General features: G+C 41.7%; 1 protein-coding gene across 1 annotated transcript in view; it reads left to right on the forward strand.

Annotated features, from left to right (window-relative positions):
* EFCAB7 (EF-hand calcium binding domain 7) overlaps positions 1 to 18,596 on the forward strand; it is a 1,599,470-nt gene that overhangs the window by 648,065 nt on the left and 932,809 nt on the right. The window contains exon 8 of the mRNA XM_044085554.1: positions 10,207 to 10,319. Within this exon, the coding sequence (XP_043941489.1) occupies positions 10,207 to 10,319 (113 nt within the window). The remainder of the gene's footprint in view (positions 1 to 10,206; positions 10,320 to 18,596) is intronic.

Below are 18,596 nucleotides of genomic sequence, written 5' to 3' on the forward strand. Positions count from 1 at the left end.
GCATAGGTAGGAGGGGGGCTGCAGCAGAATTTATTTCAGCTCCTGTTTTGTGATTATCAAGAGTGAGGGCAGCATACCCTCAGCCTTTGTCCACATAGATGCTCATGGAACCAAAGTCAAAGTCCAGGCCACCTCTCACAACCTGAGGCCTCCAAGGCTGTTGCTTCCATTTGAAGCAGGTCTGAGCTGTCCAAATACAGGATGCCTGCCATTTTGCAACAGCATGAGATAGATATGTCCCTCACTTGTCTCCCCATCCTAGGACTAGCAAAGGACCTTGAGGAACACATTTCTTTAAAGAACATGATTTAGTGGTGTTATTTGGCCCTATTAGAGTAAAGGTGGATTTGAGAGATGATTTTTGAACTAAGGAAAACATCATTGGAGAAACCTTTCTGAAAGCGTTTGGAGTATGAGGGGTGGTTTCAATAATGCTAAAGACTTTACTGAGATCAAGAAAAATAACTCCAGCATTTTTACCCTGCTCCATGTTAGAGTAAATCTGATCAGTAAGGGTACAGTGTAGCGGGTACATAAGCAACGTTGTCCGAGATTAAGAATGTCATATTTAGAGATGTAATCAAGTATTTGGTTGTAAATTATTTTTCCCAGAATTTTCATAAGTGGGCAAAGATTAGAGATAGGGCAAAAGTTGTTCACCAAAGAAAGATGGAAACTTTAGGAAGTGGGATAACAAGGGCTTGCTTAAAGCTGTGAGGCAGTATACAGGTAGTGAGGGCTAGATTACAGATGAAGCTGAGTGGTTTGCTACCAACCCTAAAGACTGGGTGAGTTGTGTTGAAGAATGGTTGACGGGGCAATCTTCTAGGAGTTTTTCTTTTTCAGATTAGATGATAACCTTGAAATACAAATGGAGATGTAAGTATTTGTGCAGAGGGCATGAGGGTGTAAAGTAGGGGGAGAGTAAGAGGAGAGTGACTGATATTATCTCATTTCTTGTGAAAATAAATGTGGGAAGTTTCTGAACAGCACTGGTCATGGGAAGAGGACAGAAGTACAGAGTTTTTTAGAGCTTTCTAGAACTTTTTGGGATGGTCTAGGGTAATCCTTTGATGTTTCGTACATGCAGTACTAATTTTTGGCATTGTTTGTTACTAGCTTCATCTTTTTTCTGTGTTTAAGAAAAAAATATTCCACTTGTTAGGATTGAAGGTTAGATTTCCATTTGGTCCAGGATTTGTCCGTACATTATATAAGTTGTCTAATGTTGTCAGTGATCCAGGGGTTAGATGTGCCATGGTTTCTGTTTATTTATTTGTATGGGGAAGATTTGTTCTTGAATGGGAAATGGATTGTATTAAAATGTGGAGAGGGCAGAGACAAGATCACTACAATAATAGGAAGGGTCCTAGTTAATGCTGGCCAGTTCAGGAATGGGATAGTCTGAAGAGTTGTCAGAGACTGTTCTGGTCGGAATGACTTGAAAAGGTAGTTTTGAGAGACTATGAGGTAACTATGGAACAGTGGTCACAGAGGGACTTGGGGACCACCCGTAGAGTAGTTAATTTTTCTGGTATATTAATGAGAATAATATCCAAGAATATGAATTTTGAGTTTGTATACTTAGGGTTAGTGTGATCTACGGCTACTTGAATTAGACTGTGTGAAGAGGAAAACCTGTTGAGTTGCAATTTTAGTGGGCCTGACCAACCCAGGATAAAATCACTCAGAATTAGCACCTTATGATGTTTTGCATATAGTGTAGGATGTTAGGTAATGTAGATTCAAATAGAGCAATAGAAGATGGTGAAATAAAATGACAGCTGTGAGTAGTTTAGCATGAACTCCCAGAAGTACTTATACCAGTTGGCAGTTGATATCATTGTCAGAGGTGGACTTGTGTTTTGCCCTTAGAGTGAGAGTGAGATTGGTATCATTTTGACAAATAATGCAACACCATCCCCGTGACAAAAGGTGCAGTTGTTATTAGTAAAAACAGAATTCCTTTGGAATATGGGATACATTCTTAAGTCAGAATGCCATAAAGGGAATTAGGGTGTTAGGTTTAAACAGAGTCCAACATTCTAGTTGGGGCAGTTTGTTTAGGCTACAGATATTGACGTAGTTTTAGGATATTTTTTACATTTATTGATGGGAACTGAAGAAGGCATAGCAGGATCAGGGTTACAGTGAATGGTATCAAAAAGTAGATGTAATAGTGTTGCAAGTAAAAAGTGACATTTTGAGTTTCCTGAAAAGGTTAAGTAAGTGGGAGTTATACAGAAGATGAGTAGTAAAGACAGGTGTATTTTTTGTTTGGGGAGGAGTAAGACTGGTATTATCATTTACAATAAAGTAGTACTACAGTAACCATCATCAGAGAATGTGTCATTTGATGATAGCATTAATGGGATGAAAGACAACATCAAATGGGAATTTAAGGAATTATCGACTGTCTAGAAAAGAGAGAGAGAGTGTCTAGCTTACCAGAGCCTTAACCCATCAGCTATTGTCTAGTCATCAAAGCCTTAAAGAATGCCTTTGTCAGTTTGTCCCTGGAACTTGACTCATAACTCTTGATCTGAAGTAGTTAACTTCATTTGATCAGCAACCTGTGGGTATCTGATCCATCCTCGGATCTGAGACGGCAGATTTCCAAGCTAAAAGATCTGAGCTTTCAGCTCCTCCCTCTTACCCATAATGCCCTGCCACCTCCCTCCAGTTCTCAGATCTTGATTGCCACAGCTTCTGATAGCTTCTAGCGACAAGCTCTTGGCGTTGGGTGAGAGTTTTTAACCTTTTAAAACCTTTTCTAAGATTTTTGTGTGTTGAGCGAGTGTAGTAGGCCCTTAGTTTCTGTCTATATACTTTTTTTGGTTTTCTTGTGGTAAATTTATTGTTTAAATTTAATTTTTCCCTCCCCTTTACTGTGTGTGTGTGTGTGTGTGTGTGTGTGTGTGTGTGTGTGTGTGTGTGTGTGTGTGTGTGTGTGCGTGTGTGTGTGTCTGTGTGTGTGTGTGTGTGTGTGGTCGTGCGATGGCTGCAGGGCCTAAGGCCATTTTTTCAAAATGCACTGAGTGTGGCCATAAGCTGTCCCCAGCGGATGGCCACACTCAGTGCGTTCTCTGCCTAAGGGTAGCCCACTTGTCTTCTGGCTGCCAAGTGTGTGCAGCCTTCAACCCCTGGGCTGTGAGGGATAGGAGGAATAAGTTAATCCTGGCAGGACTTTTGCCCGCGGATTCTTCTTCCTCCTCTCCCTCTAAGGCACCAGCCACGGTTGCGGCTGTCCTGCCTTCAGTTCCCCCTCCCCTGACTGGGACTTAACCTCCCTCTGTGTCTCAGGGAGAGGGGGACTCTTCTTCTAGAGAGAAGTGGCACAAGGACAAGGAGCGGCATAAAAGCCATAAGAGGTGGGCAGAGTCTCATCCCTCTGCTCCACCAGCTAAGGTAGTTAGCCCTCCCAGGAGGGTCTCCGGATCTCCACCCTCTCGGCTCCGTTCCCCCCGCTTTTCCCCGGAGCCGGAGGAAGAGTACTGGTCTCCCTCTAGGTCTTTGAGGTGGCCTTCCCAGCCCACTTCGGTGACCTCTTCGAGGTCCACAAGAAGCATGTCTGACGCTGATTTGGACCGGATGATGCGTCGATTCTTGCAGGCCCAGATGCAGATGGGGGTGCTCCTGCCTCCCCTCCGGGGGAGAGCTCAGCCCCTTTCTTTGCCCCAATTGCTCCTTCTCCAATTCGCTATCGGGTTTCGGAGTCTTTGGATCCGAGCCGTCACGGACCCGGGAAGTCATCGGCACCGACAGTGGTGGATACTTCGACGCTGACAGTACCCTCGAGCGTGTCGGATCCGAGCTCTCTGGGCCGAGAGCCGAGCTTCGGATCCACAGGGGTGAGTGTGTCTTCAGCTCCATTTTGGTCAGAGCACACTCCCCTTTCGGGTCCAATCGCATTGGCTCCGACACCAGTCCTTGCATCGGAGCCGAGGGGGCTGCTCTCGGAGCCAGGGGAGAGTGGTTCGCCCTTGGCTTTTGACGTAGTGAAGAGGGTTCTGTCGAGAAGTTCCAGGTCCCTGGTCCAGGCTACGGATCCACCCGTCACTCCCGCGCATTTTGGCCTATCTTCCATCGTCCAGCCCCCCCAGGGACAGCCTGCGTCGGTGCTCCAGTTGATTCCTGTAGGGGAACAGGAACCCCGTTGGTGAGCCCTCCTTGGACAGTCCCTCCGAGGAGGTGCCTCACAAACGAAAGTGCAAAAGGAGGCACATGGACTCCCCTGAGTCCCTCACGGAGGACACGGACTTAGAGGAAGGGGAAGGATCCCCAAGGTTACCCCCTGAAGGCGTCTCCTTTGGTGACATTATGGAAATGCTACGTATCAGAGGGGGGTGGTCTGCCCAAAAACCTTCCTCCGATGAGTCTGTGTTTCTGGAGGCATTTGACGCAGGCCCGTCTACCTCTTGGGTGTGCCCCCCGGCTGATCCCCTGGTAGACTTGATTACTACCAGGGCTTGGAAGGAGCCAGACACTGTGGAGCCAATCCCTAAAAGACCAGGCAAAATACTCAGTCCCCCTTCCGACAGACAAGCATGGAATAAAGGGTCCCCAGTAGATGCCATGGTGGTGGCGGCTGCCACTAAGAAGGAACTAGCACAGGAATGTTCCTCGGTCCATCCTCCTGATAAGGAATCTCAGACGATGGACAGTATTGGAAAGCGGATGTTTGCTTTAGCTACCTTTTCCGTAAGGGCGCTGAATTACCTGTCACACGTCATCAGGCTCCAGCAGGACTTGATAAAGGAATACGCTGGAGCTCCCCCAGAGTCCATGGCGGCCGAGGACAAATGGACCTTCTCAGCTCGCATGGCCACTCTAAAGTCAATTTCTAACACTTCCATGTGGCTCCTCTCCCATGCCTCAGAGGGCGCGGCTAGAGCTAGCAGAGCAGGGGTCGCCTTACGGCACCACACCTGGCTTCATCTTTGCGACTTTGTGGAACCCTTCAAGGTGTCCTTCGCGAATGCTCCCTTTGATGGTTCTACGCTATTCAGCGAAACCATCCGAGACACGCTGCTCCAGAGCAAGAAAGATGGGAAGAAGCTGTCTGCCATCAGGATCCGCTTCTCTAATCCTCAAAGGTCCTTCTCAAGGAACCAGAGAGGACAGAAGATGATGTGTTTCCGGAAGTCCCAGCAGTCCTGTCCCGCTCTGGACCCCTTCTCCTTCAGAGGCAGAGGAGGACAGGGTGGATGCTGGCCCAGAGGCAGAGGGGGGCCGAAGAATTTCGGGTCCAGAGAGCCTTTCTCAGACTGACCCGCGCAGCAGCCCTGAGGGCTTGCCCGGCTGTCGCTCTCTGGAGGCAGTCGGGGGACATTTTTAGGAGCACCTACAAAGTTGGGAGTCAATTACTACAGATCGTTGGGTGCTCCGAATAATATCCAGAGGTTACACTATTCCCTTTCAGCATCTTCCCCCTCTAACGAAGCGCCTTCCCGATGTCCCACCCGATCAAAGGGAGGCTGCGCTTCAGAAATTTCGAAGTTGCTAGAAAAACGGGCCATCCAGCATGTCCCCCCAGAGCAGTCCGGATTAGGCAATTACTCCAGGTTCTTTTTGGTGCCAAAAAAACGGGGGACTTGAGGCCAATTCTGGACCTGTCATCTCTAAACCTGTTCTTTGCCAAAGAGAAATTCCGGATGGTCACTCTGCAATCTGTTCTCCCTCTCTTACAGGAGAATGACTGGATGTGCTCCATAGACCTCAAGGATGTGTACTACCACATTCTCATGGACAGACGGTCCAGGAGGTTTCTCCGCTTTTGGCTAGGAGCCAGTCACTTTCAGTTCAGGGTTCTCCCATTTGGCCTCACCACAGCCCCCAGGGTGTTCACCAAGGTCATGGCAGTTGTAGCAGCCAACCTGAGGCTTCAGGGAATTCAGGTCTTTCTGTACCTGGACGATTGGCTCCTCACCGCCCCCACCATGCATCTGCTTTGCTCTGCCAGGGATTACTCCCTAGCCATGGCCCAGCATCTAGGCATTACTATAAATTTTCAGAAGTCGTCTCTTCATCCTGTGCAAGTTCTGGATTTTATAGGGGTCAGGATAAATACGCGCCAAGCCAAAGCCTTTCTAACAATGGACAAGTTGCGCAACTTGTCACTACACGTAATGGCACTCCTACAGTGTCCAGCCCCACCTGCAGAGTTGGTTCTGAGAGCCCTGGGCACCATGGCAGCAGCCATAAGCCTGTCACCTTTAGCAAGATTGCATATGAGAGTTCTACAATGGACTCTTCAGGTTCAGTGGTTTCTCCTACTCCACCCATTGGAGTCTCCAATTCCCCTAAGCAGGGTTTGCAGGAACTCCCTTCTTTGGCATCTCCATTCCTGAGAGCTGCGGGAGGGGAGACCTTTTGTGATGCCTCAGCCCCAAGCCACGCTGACCATGGACGCTTCTCGCCTCGGGTGGGTGGGGGGGGGGCATTCTATGGGCAGAAACATCCAAGGCACGTGGACTCCCTTAGAGACCGTTCTGCATATCAATGTCCTGGAGATGAGGGCGGTGCTTCTAGTGTTGCAAGCCCTTTAAGACCTTCTTCCTCTGGGGACTATTGCAATTCAGACAGACAACATGGCAGTAGTCTGGTATATCAACAAACAGGGAGGCACCAGATCTTAGCCTCTTTGTCGAGAGGCTATGAGAGTTTGGTAATTGGCGATTTCCACCAAACGCTTTCTGATAGCAACGCACATTCTGGGTTGGTTCAATATTTTAGCGGACAAGCTGAGTTGCTCGATCCTCACACCTTACGAGTGGTCTCTAAACCCATTAGTAGCGAATCAGATCTTCCTCAGATGGGATCAACCTTGCTGCGATCTTTTTGCTTCTCCTTCAAACACAAAATGCAGTGTGTTTTTCGCTCTGATTCCCCCAACAGGGGAGAGCCCCATAGACGCCCTGGTGCATGCTTGGCCCCCTGGTCTCCTGTATGCTTATCCTCCTCTTCCGCTGATGACAAAATTTCTGCAGAAAGCTCATCGGTTGGGGAGCAAGATAATCCTCATAGCCCCATTCTGGCCTCGCCAGATCTGGTTCCCTTACCTGCGGTCTTACAGTGTAGTTCCTCCTTGGATCTTAGATCCCATTCCGGATCTGATCTCTCATCCTGCGGGATTACAGCCCCCATACCTGGGCGACCTCAAGCTCATGGCTTGTTTGATCCAGTTCCACTAATCGCAAGGACTCCCAGTATCTCGTCTCCCGTAAAATCTATTCTGGTAGCGGCGCATAAACCTTCTACTAGAAAGATCTACAGAAGTAAATGGAAGCGTTTTTCCATCTGGGCCAAAAATAGAGATTTAGATCCTTTTACTGCTCCCATCCCAACGGTTCTTGAATTCTTGTCCCATATCTTTTACCAAGGAGCTAGTGCTTCTACAGTCAAAGTCCAAATGGCAGCTATTTCCCATTTCCACAATGGGGATAACCTTGGCCCCTTAGCATCCGCTAAGATATGCAAAACCTTTTTGAAGGGCACTTTTCTGTTGAAACTTCCTGTCAAGAATGCGGTTCCCCCTTGGGACTTAACCTTGGTTCTTCAGGCCTTGACTGGCCCACCCTTTGAACCGGCTGCTTTGGTTGAGTTAAAATTTTTATCTTGGAAAACGGCCTTCCTGATTGCAATTACTTCAGCCAGGAGGGTATCTGAGCTTCAAGCCCTTTGCATGAAACCCCCGTATCTGGTCTTCCATAAGGACAGTGTCTCTCAGGACTAACCCTTCTTTCTTGCCTAAGGTAGCCTCTGAATCCAATATCAACCAATCCATTAATTTGCCTGTGTTTTTCCCTAACTTTCAGAACAAAGGGGAATACAGATTGCACTTATTGGATGTGCACAGACAATTTTATTTTTACTTGCACAGGACGGCTACTACTAGGAAATCAGATCAACTTTTTGTTTCTTTCATTAAACCATCTGTGGGTAAGCCTATTACAAAAGTTACCTTGGCCAGATGGATATCCCAATGCATCGGGCATGCTTATTTAGCCTCCGTCCAGCCTGAACCCTTGGGGGTCCATGCCCATTCTACCAGGTCTATGGCTACTTCTGCAGTATTCTGGTTGAGAGTACCTTTAGACGACATCTGCTCAGCAGCTACTTGGTCCTCTTCTCATACCTTCATTTCTCATTATAAGTTGGATCTGATATCCAGGAGTAGGGCATCATTTGGCACCGCAGTGCTCCGAAATATCCTTCCTTGAGGTCCGCCCAAGGATTTAGGTAGCTGGGGGACTCTGTCCCACAGGTTGATGATCAAATGAAGTTAACTACTTCAGATAAAGAAGTTATGTACTCACCATAATGTTCCATCTGAGTAGGTAACTTCATTTGTCTGCAACCGACCCCCCCCTCCTTCCCCCTAACCTGTTTTATGGTTATTCCATGATGCAGGGTGTCACCTGGTATTGCATTAGGTTAGTGTTTCTCTTTCGAGGGTCTTAGTCTCTTTCTTGTTAGGCAAACTCGATCTGAGGACTGGAGGGAGGTGGCAGGGCATTATGGGTAAGGGGGAGGAGCTGAGAGCTCGGATCTTTTAGCTTGGAAAGCTACCGGCTTGGATCCGAGGATGGATCCGATACCCACAGGTTGCAGACAAATGAAGTTACCTACTCAGATGGAACGTTATGGTGAGTACATAACTACTTTTTCCTAGGAAGCTGGATTACTTCTGTAGGATTGCAGATTCCTGTAAGTACTTGTACAAAGTTCTAGTAGTTGATCTAGCTACGGTGTCCTTGGAACAAAACAAGGAGGTTGTAACAAAGTTTTGGTCAGGAGTCCACTTTGCATTGGCAAGCAGAACAAGATACTCAACCACTTTGGGGAAAAAAAACATTACTTCTACTATCCTGGCCACCAGCATATATGTTAAGGTACATAGAGACTCTCCTGTAACAATTGAAGCATGAGGCTGGGGAGATTGAGGATATGTCCCTTAGAAGCAAGATGCTGGAATTACACCAACTTACCACTCCTCATTCTGTCACGTTTGGCTATAATGCTGTGGATTTTTTATGCAGAGTTGCACTTTGAACCCTGTTTGGAACAAGTGCTTAAATACTGCACAGAAAGAGGAAGAGGATCATGCAATGTGTTGGTGAGATTGAGGATAATGTCCCTAGAAACAAGATGCTGGAATTATACCACCGTACCACTCAGCATTCTGTCACGTTTGGCTATAATGCTGTGGATACCTTATGCAGTGTAACATCAGCCACCGTGTCTGTCATCTGAAGACATGCGTAGCCGAGGACTTAGCCCCTGCTAGATCATGTCAATGAACAGCTCTTTAGTCCACCATTGATGAGTGAGCTGCAGTTTGAACCCTGTTTGGAACAAGTGTTTAAATACTGCACAGAAAGGGGATCATGCAATCTGTGAAACTGTTGTGTCGTTCCCATGCACCTAATAGCTGAAACTATGCTACTAAAAGGTGACCTTTACATTCAAGAGAAGAACAAAGTAAAGAGTCAAAATTCATGAAAAGCTAGTATTTGAAAAAATGGCAAGCTGGGAAGAAAGGGAAACCTGATGGCCCTGCAGTCCGAGACCTCACTATAGAACAGCTGTGATTAACTCTCAGTAGTACTATAATAAGCACCAGTTGATCTGATGAACTCCATTTGCTGGACAAAAATGGTAATCATAAATAAAAGCTAAATTATTCTGGTGACTAAGTCTGCTTGAGTTTAGTATTTTTATAGAAGCGGAATTAACATCTGATGTTTTGGACTATTTATTACTGTTTTTTTAAGTCTAAATGTAATTGTTTTGATTTTTCATTTTGTCGATTAAAAAGGAAGTGAAAGCTGGGGTCATCTATCTGCTCACATCTCTACTGTGGTTTAATATGAGCTAAAGAGACATAAAGGAATAAGGATAAACATAGATTACATTGCAGTTGGTCAGAGGCACCTTGACATAATTTAAATTCTGCTGTCAAAATATGTTGGACACTAATGTACTGCTAGTTCATACTGGCATTAAATTCAGGTTACTGTTGTCAGTAAAACTACTGTTTTGAATTATGTGAACATTACTTTGATATGTTTAAAATTTCGTATTTCGGAACAAATAAGATGTGAACTGGAGCTGCTAGAATGACACATCTGCTGCATGGCTGACATCAAAAAAGACAATTTGGCATGGCTAATGTTCTTTCCAATGTTATTTCTTTTAATTCAGAAAAAACATGTCCATGGATGTCAGTAGACACAGCACTGTATGTTGTGAAGGAAAAAAGTGAAAATTCACAAAACGTAGAGCCTATATGCTTTACCGAATTCCATGATAAAGAGGTAAGACACCATTTTACTTATTTTACTTATTTTATTGTATATTGTACTTTGCTTGTGGTTTTATTTAGGAACTCAGTACTCTTTATGGAAGTCTGGCAGTACACAGAGAGTTAAGACCACATGCTGATAAACATTGTTATCCTGCAGTCCTGGCTTTGATTCCAGTAGATCAATTAAATCCTGCTTGACTGAGCATGACATTTATCCAGACCAAAGCTTTTCCTTCATCTCTGTGAAGAGGAGTGTATAAGCAGTTGGTTTTAACTGTTTAAAAGGTGTAGCTACTTCCTACATATTCATTTCTCCAGTCTTCCCCACTAGAAGTAGGCTCTCCACGTATTTTATCACATATGTCTACTGTGGGAGTGTTTTTCAACTGCTGTTATGCCATGACTTATCCACCAATGAGCTGTAATCCTCTCTTGGTCTTAACTTGATGTTTGTCTGCGGTTCCCATAGACCTAAAGCTCAGTTGCCTTGGACCTAAATGTATTATAGCTGTATGCCTTTTGCCAGTTATTACTTTTGTTTAATGGTTTATTTGTCCTTTGGTTTGTATACTTCAGTGCTCACAAATTGCATTTCTTAACTAAGTAGCATCACTAAGCCAGAGGCCCTTTGCATATGAGATACAGAGTGATTTCCATCTACATTTACACCCTGACCTGCCATTCAAAGAATTGTATGTGGAGTTTATAATTCTCATCTCCTTGGTATTTTGGTATGAGCCAAGGCTGGCCTAAAGCCTTATTAACAAGGGCTATGAGTTTTATGTTTGGTTCGATGTGTCCAGCACTGATATCCATGGTATCACCAAAACATAAGCTAAAACCTTGTACTGGTTACTGTGAAATTGTGATTGCAAATTATCATATCTTTAAGGATGACAGACTGCATAAGCTGATTGGCAGTCATACCCCTCAACCTCTTAGTGCAAGAAATCTAGACAAACTCTGACAAAAAGGGGGGACAAAGGCCCAGAATAGGGACAGATTTTAAATATTGCTCTTATAAACTTAGAAAGTTGCTAGAGTAACAGGGTATGTGTTAACATGCATTTTCTGAAGGATTTAAAGTATGAAACTCAGATGTATGTCATTATTTAGCAATTTCAATCCTCAAATCATCTTAGTGATTTGACAGAATACCACACATTTTATGAGGAATAGACCAAAAATATGAGGTAAAAATCTGGTCATTCTGTGAAAATCTGGTCAGTTGAGATGTATATTGGCAGTGTCAGTTCCAAGTAGAATAGCAATATGGATTGTTTTCTTTGTGGTGAGTCACTGTAACAGTAAATCATTACATTTGGCTATATACCCACTTTGTCTTCTTTCATAATCATTAGCTGCCCCATATCCTTGTGAAGGCCTGTGCTGTTCTTGTCATTAATGTCTTAGAGCTTTGGTTTGTCTGCGTGCACTTCTTATGTAGTCAACACTGCTGAGAGCTTTCTTCAGTTCTTCTTACCACTCTTGGTGCTGTGCATCTTACATCTGCACTGGAGTATTTTTTTTTCTGTCTAGTGGCTTGTGTTTGTTTACAGTTAATTTCTCTTTAGAGATTTTCAAACATGTTAGTAAAACACTAAACTGTAATTGTAGTAGCAATTATTGTAACATTTTTTTTTAATTCCTTTATGTACCAAAAATAGATGACCAATAATTAGATAAGAAACAATATCCTAGAGAATACAAGGCAACTAAGTCTTGTGACCGTTTTTGCCTTGCCAGTACCCACTCTTAAACTGTGCCTTCTTTTTCTATGAGCATTAGACCAGTCAAGCCAGGGGTGAATTTTGAATACCTGTCCAATCATCCAGTTTGTATATAATGCATCACTCTGCTTAATTTGCAGCAGATGCTTAAATGGCAGCAGGTGTCTACTCTTATAGGTAGAGAAGGTGTTGTATAATGAACCTCTCTCTCCACCAAGTTTAGTTATTTGCTGATAAAGATTTAGATCCCTGGTTTTGGTATTTGTGGAACTGATTTGTGAAGATACAAGAGATCCAGGACTACTATGTGGCTAATAATATGAAAGGCAAGTAGTAGATATCTTCTCACTAGTCTATAATATACTGAATAAAGGGACAGTGCTTCCTGTCTTTTATGGTAGCTTAGGGCCTTTAAACCAATGATGATCTTAGTTAGGAACTTATGTGGTCTTTCTTGTTGTTTGACGTCTGGTAAGGTACGTCCCAAAGGGGACATTGTATTCAGTAACTGGCATAATCAATCCGACTATAAGAGGGCGGTGACTTCTTTAAATTTTGGGTGATACTGCTTTGGCAATTAGTTGCACTAAGAAGAATGACTTTCTTATTACTGCTTTTACAATGATCAAAGGAGAGAGAATTATCAACCCATGTTTGAAGGTCTTTAATAAAATCCTCATTTTGGAGTGGGGTGTTGTCTGTGTTGTTTGCTGGGCAGAGGAAGCCGTCAACCAAATGTTACAATATTTCACTTTTTGGCATTTAATTTGAGCCTATTTTTAGTACACTGGGTATTTACGAGTGTAAGATGTTCAGTATTAGATCACTGTTGCAGATATTTGGGGTCATCTTTCCAATGACTTTCCAACTTTCAAAGCTAAAGGGCATCTTCCACACACTCTAATTGTCCAAAGCAAATAAGAGGCATCGTGTAAAGGGATAGTTAATGTGCCAAAGTAATCAGAGCTTTCTTGCTGCCAAAGTGAATTCCTTCAGCAGGCCCCATGGAACTCTTGGTAACTAGCAATCCTTCAAGGGTGGACAGATAAGTCTCTGTTTAAGGAAAACCTTTCACTAAATATATTTGTCTGACTAAAAATATTGTCTTTTCTAAAAAATTAAATACTTTTAAGACTGTCATTACATTTCTAATGGAGTTTCTGTGTAAATGTTTATATGAACATTTTGTGTAAAATTTCTTTTTTTGCAAGATTTTCCAACAAGTTTTGTTTATTGGGGCATGGTACTGTACTTGTGGGGTTTGTCAGTAGTTTACTTACTTCATTACCACTTGCTTTCTACCTTACTTGTTACTGACATGTTCAGGCTGCTTTATCTGTGTTTTGAAGCATCATATTGGCTTAAGTGATGGAGTACCTACTGGTCTCCTCAGTTCCTCCTTCCCCTGTCCATAAGAAGAAGAAAGCTGTAAGGGAGTCTTTTGGTGCCAGGCCAGCTGCTGTTCTCAGCTGCTGGTGTGTGACTGTGCTGTGGCTGCACTTAGTTCTTTAGACTTCTCAACCTTCTTCCCCTGTCCTTCTGGTGTTGCACCTACAGCTACTATTGACCTAGGGATAGATACATCTTTTGTGGCTGTAGTGATGCCCTTGGTGAGCAAGGGAGAACAACTGTTGTTGTTCTTGTGGGAAGGGACTGGTTAAAGTTTTTCACATAGCTAGGATAGGAAGCCAGAGGCAGGGATGAGTATTTCTTCTAAGGATCGGCATTTTCCAGAGAATTTCTCTGAAGGAAAATCAGCTACAAAAGTTGAGGAAAAAAACTGACTGTTTAGCAAAAAGCAGTGCAACGTTCAGACATGACTTCCAGTAACCTAGAGGAAAGCATAAGACCACTGCACACAGACCTGGTTAAAATAAACAAAACATTGATGGAGTATTTGACTTAAACAACAAAAGGCTGGAAAAAATGGAAGAAACTTTAAACAAATATTCAGATAAAACTGTAAAAAGCAGAGGTGGAATTGAAGAAAAGGATGTCTGAATCTGGGACTGCTCAAGAAGAGATGTTTCAAAAAATAATAGAATTACAGGACAGAGCACATAGGGAAAACCTGAGATTTTCTGCTGTACCAGAGAAGCTGGAAGGAACAGACTGTATTAATTTATGAAAGCACATATAAGCAACTGGATTGGTATTCCACAGCAGGAGCTGTTAACTGAAAGGGTGCATTGTGTGTATGCTCCATACCGGGTCTTGTGAAAGCAACCTAGACCTTTAATACTAAAGTTGCAATGCTACCAACAGAAGGAGTTGATTTTGACAAAACTGTGGCAAAAGGACAAAGTACTAAAAGTGGGAGACAACAGAGTTTTGTGGAAAATGATTACTCGTTCACCAGGCAGAAGACAAGTAAATTTATTCCACTGTTTAGGGAATGTCAAGCAGGCATGAGATTCAAACTGCTGCACCCAGTTATCTTCAAAATATTCTTCATTGGAGGGACAAAATAATTTTTTAATGAAGTACATACTAAGGAGGAAATACAAATGTTTGCCCATCAAAAATTGAGATGTGAATCAAGAAGAGATTCTACTTCTTGTTCTTCTGGTAGTAAAGATCACAGAGAGACTGTGCCACTGAAACCTTTTCCAGTGTTTCAATGGAAAATACTGGAAAGAAGGAAGGGGGCGTGAGAGTTTGACTGGAAGAATTGAAAGAACATTGTAAATGAAGCAGAGGCAGGATTTGGGAGATGGAGATGAACAGAAATAAAACAAGTAACTTGGAAATTGACAAATGAGGGATTACAAAGCAAAAATTATATTTGTGAAAAATGACAGAACAAGGAAATCTGGAAATATTGGATTTTTTTTGGAGTTGTGGCAAACTCTAAAGTATATGTCCTACTTCATGTTATTAATGTTTGGAAAAATACTGAGGGGAGCGGAAGGGGTGAATTTAACTGTAAAACATTTTTTTCTTAATATTACTATTTTTATACTGTATGGTTTTCTTTGCATTCTGTAAAGTTTTCTCAGTTGTTTTAAGTGTAATGGGGACACTATTGTAAAAACGTAATCTGGGGGGGGGGGTTCTCTCTCTCCTTCTCTGCTTCTCTTCAGTTTTAAGCAATTTAGGTACTGTGATGTAAAGAAAGCCTGGTTAAAATAGCATGACCAAAGAAAAATGAATGTGCTTTTTCTCATTCATGCATGGGGCATGGCTTTATTAATGCTCTTAGCTTGATCTAGTAGCAGAGTTTTATGAGAACGCAAATAAATGACAAAGAATATTGAATATTATAAATTTTTTTTTTCTACAAAATAAATGTATGCTTAGTAGCAATTCTGTAACTGGTCCTTATGTCTCCATGGCAACAATCTGATAAGGAAAAATTGCATGCAATCTGATAAAGAGAATTTGGCTTAGAAAAAAAGAGATAAATTGGCTAGAAGATAATGTTTTCTGAAAGCATTCAGGTGTTTTCATAGCTCTGAGAGCTATAAAGAATAAGACAAAACAAGACAGCACTTAGTAGAAACACAGGCTGCTCCATGCGTCATAGCATGTATAACCTTCCTTTAGGTTAACTCAGGTATGTGATGGGTGTCAGTTTGGGTCATTTGTTCTTATTAGGAGGGTAAATTTTTAGTTATTGAAGATGCACATAGTTTTTTGTGTTAGTATTCCATTAATAGGTTTCAAGGGGGTATCGGTGTGTGTTTTTTTTTTTTTGAGAGCTTAATGCTACAAATCTACAATTATTATATCTCCCTCTTCTATTATTTTTGGAGCTCGTCTTGCAATTTATATAAGTGCTGTCCTTTTTCTTTGTCCCAGTTATTCTACTGAATAACCATTGTGGAATCCTTTATCAAATTCACATGCTCATTTCTTTCCAAATATGACTCCTGTAGTATAGCTACTCTTTCTTTCTTGTATTTATTTGTGAGGCCATTCATACATAAAGATAATATGGAAAGTGTTGTCATTATGAGAAGAAGTTATTATTCCCAACTGTTATGTATAACAGCTTTTTTCAATGTCTAATTTCAGATGATGTGTTGCATGCATACCCTAATGTTTAGCAGGTTAATCTTTTATACAGTCATTTCTTGTCATATCCATTTGAACCTGTGTTACATCTTACAAGACTTTATATTTTAATGAAAACCCTCAAAACACACACACACACACACACACACACACACACACACACACACACACACACACACACACCATAATAACTTTAATGCACATAAAACTATATACATCTTCAAATAATGGAGTTCAACCCTTCTAATAGGAACAATTGTCCCAGATTGACAGCTATACTTACAGGCTTGAATTAACCTGTAGTGAAGGTTATCCATGCTAAGGGACATGGTACAGCCTGTGCTTTTGCTTGCACCAAGTTCTGTCTGTTTTTGTCTTGTATTTATTCTTCTCTCAGATGTAGGAAACAGCTTGACTACTTTCAGAAAACATCTCCCTGCCATTTTAAGCAAGAAGCATTCTGCTTTTCTGCCCCCTTATCAGATTGTCTGCATAAAAACATGAGATCCAGATACTCAGTTGCCTTCCACTACAAACTTTTCATATTACACTGTGAACATTTATTTGCTAGAAGAAAACTTTAAATGTTACTAAGTGTTCTTATATTAATTTGATTCCCCTTAAAATGTATTATAAGATCAAGCCAAGGGCCTTAATCCAGTCATTCCCCTATGCAAAAGCAAGAAAAGGTATATCAGTTTTACTTGTATATGCTGTTTTGCCCATGCTTTCTTCTGTTCATACATTGCAATGCCTACATTTCTTAAAAGTGAACAAGAAAAAGAAATAAGAAAGAAAAAAATGGGAAACCTGTTTATTTTAGTACCTGTATTACACACAAAAATTACTAAAAAACCTTTACTTTATACCACACAGTATATGTCATGTATTATAAAAAGAATGTTAAGAGCAGAATTTGATTTACTTAGTTACATCTTTCCTTCCTCTTCCCTTCTAAGTAATGTTCTTCCAAATATTAATGCCATGAAGTAGGACGTGTTTTGGAGTCCCCTACAAGTTTAGCAAAGTCAAAACATGCCGGCATTTCCAGATTTTCTTGTTTTGTTATATTTCACAAATTAATTGATTTTTTTTTGTAATCTCATATTTGTTTATTAATTTCCTAGTTGCTGGTTTTCATCCTGTAGATCTCCATCTCACAAATCCAGTCTCTTATTTCCAGTATAATCTTGGTACATCTAGTGAAATTCTGTGTGTTTTTCTGTCTTGCAAGCATTTTCCTTTGGAACATTAGAGAAGGTTTCACTGGTATAGGCTCTCTACGAGCTTTATCATCAGGGGAATAAGAAGTAGAATCTCCTTCTTTTGATAGCTCACTTTTTGCTGGACAAACTTTTGTACTTCCTCCTTTGCATGTTCTGCATAAAAAAATGACTTTGACCCTCCAGGAAAAATATTCTGAAGATAGCTGGATATAGCAGCTTGAATCTCTCATCTACTTCTCGAAATTCCCTGAATGCTGGAATAAATTTACACCTCTTATGACTGGTGTACACTGAGAAGTCATTTTCCACTGTCTCCAACTTTTTGCAACTGGCTTTTTCAGCACTTTAACATTCTTTTCCTGTTCTTAGTTCATTTCCAAGGCTACATTGTCTTCTGACAGCTTTATTAGAGGAATGGTTATCTCAAACATTTTAAGTACAAACTTTGAAGTGTCCTGTGTCATTCCTAGAAACCTTGGTAATACCTGCTTATTTCCTGACCTTGGAATCTGCATAGTTGCGTCAATTTTTTTTTTTAGATAAACTTTCTGTTCTTTATCAGAATATGATCATGTATTTCAGACTTTTTACTCACCCACTTTTATATTTGCTGCTATTTAACTTAAGTGGTGCTGCCTTAATCTACTTAGTAACTGTATTAATCAACTTTCAGGCTTTTCTTGTGGCTGACCCTACATGAATAGATAATCAGTTGTATTGAGAACATCTTCCAAGCCTTGTGTTACCTGGGCAACTTCTCTTTTAAACACCTCTGGTACTAATGAAATGCAAATCAAAAGTCCAGGGAATAAAGTAAAAGTGAATCAATAGTAATGCGATACTGAGAAATAAAGACATAAAGTATTTTAAAGGTAAAGGATCTATTAAATACACATTTGGGACCTTAATTTATCTAGTTTTATCTTTCAGAAACCCTCATTTGCATTAACACACTGACAAATTTTATAATTTGGAATTCATAAGAGAGCATCTTTAATCAGTGATTTAATCATGCTCTTCATGTCTTGCAGATCAATTCAAATACAAATGGTAACTTTCTGTATAAGAGTGGTAATATTAGATTTATTTATTTTATTTTATTTTATTTAACATTTGTTGAACGGGAAAGTCCGACTAGGTTCCACAGATCCTGTTTTCAGTGGAGGCCCAGGGAGAAATGCTCCAGAAGCATGTCTTTTTTTATAAAATATTGCAGTTTGACCGTGTACTTCGTTAAAATTTTGCATCCCCTCCATCAGTTTTCAGCATTTCTTTCATTCAGTCTATTTTGCAGTCTTTTCTCACTGTTTCAGA

This window comes from Protopterus annectens, chromosome 10.part0 (assembly GCF_019279795.1).
Source record: "Protopterus annectens isolate FY-2018-M chromosome 10.part0, PAN1.0, whole genome shotgun sequence".
NCBI classification, from domain to species: domain Eukaryota; kingdom Metazoa; phylum Chordata; order Ceratodontiformes; family Protopteridae; genus Protopterus; species Protopterus annectens.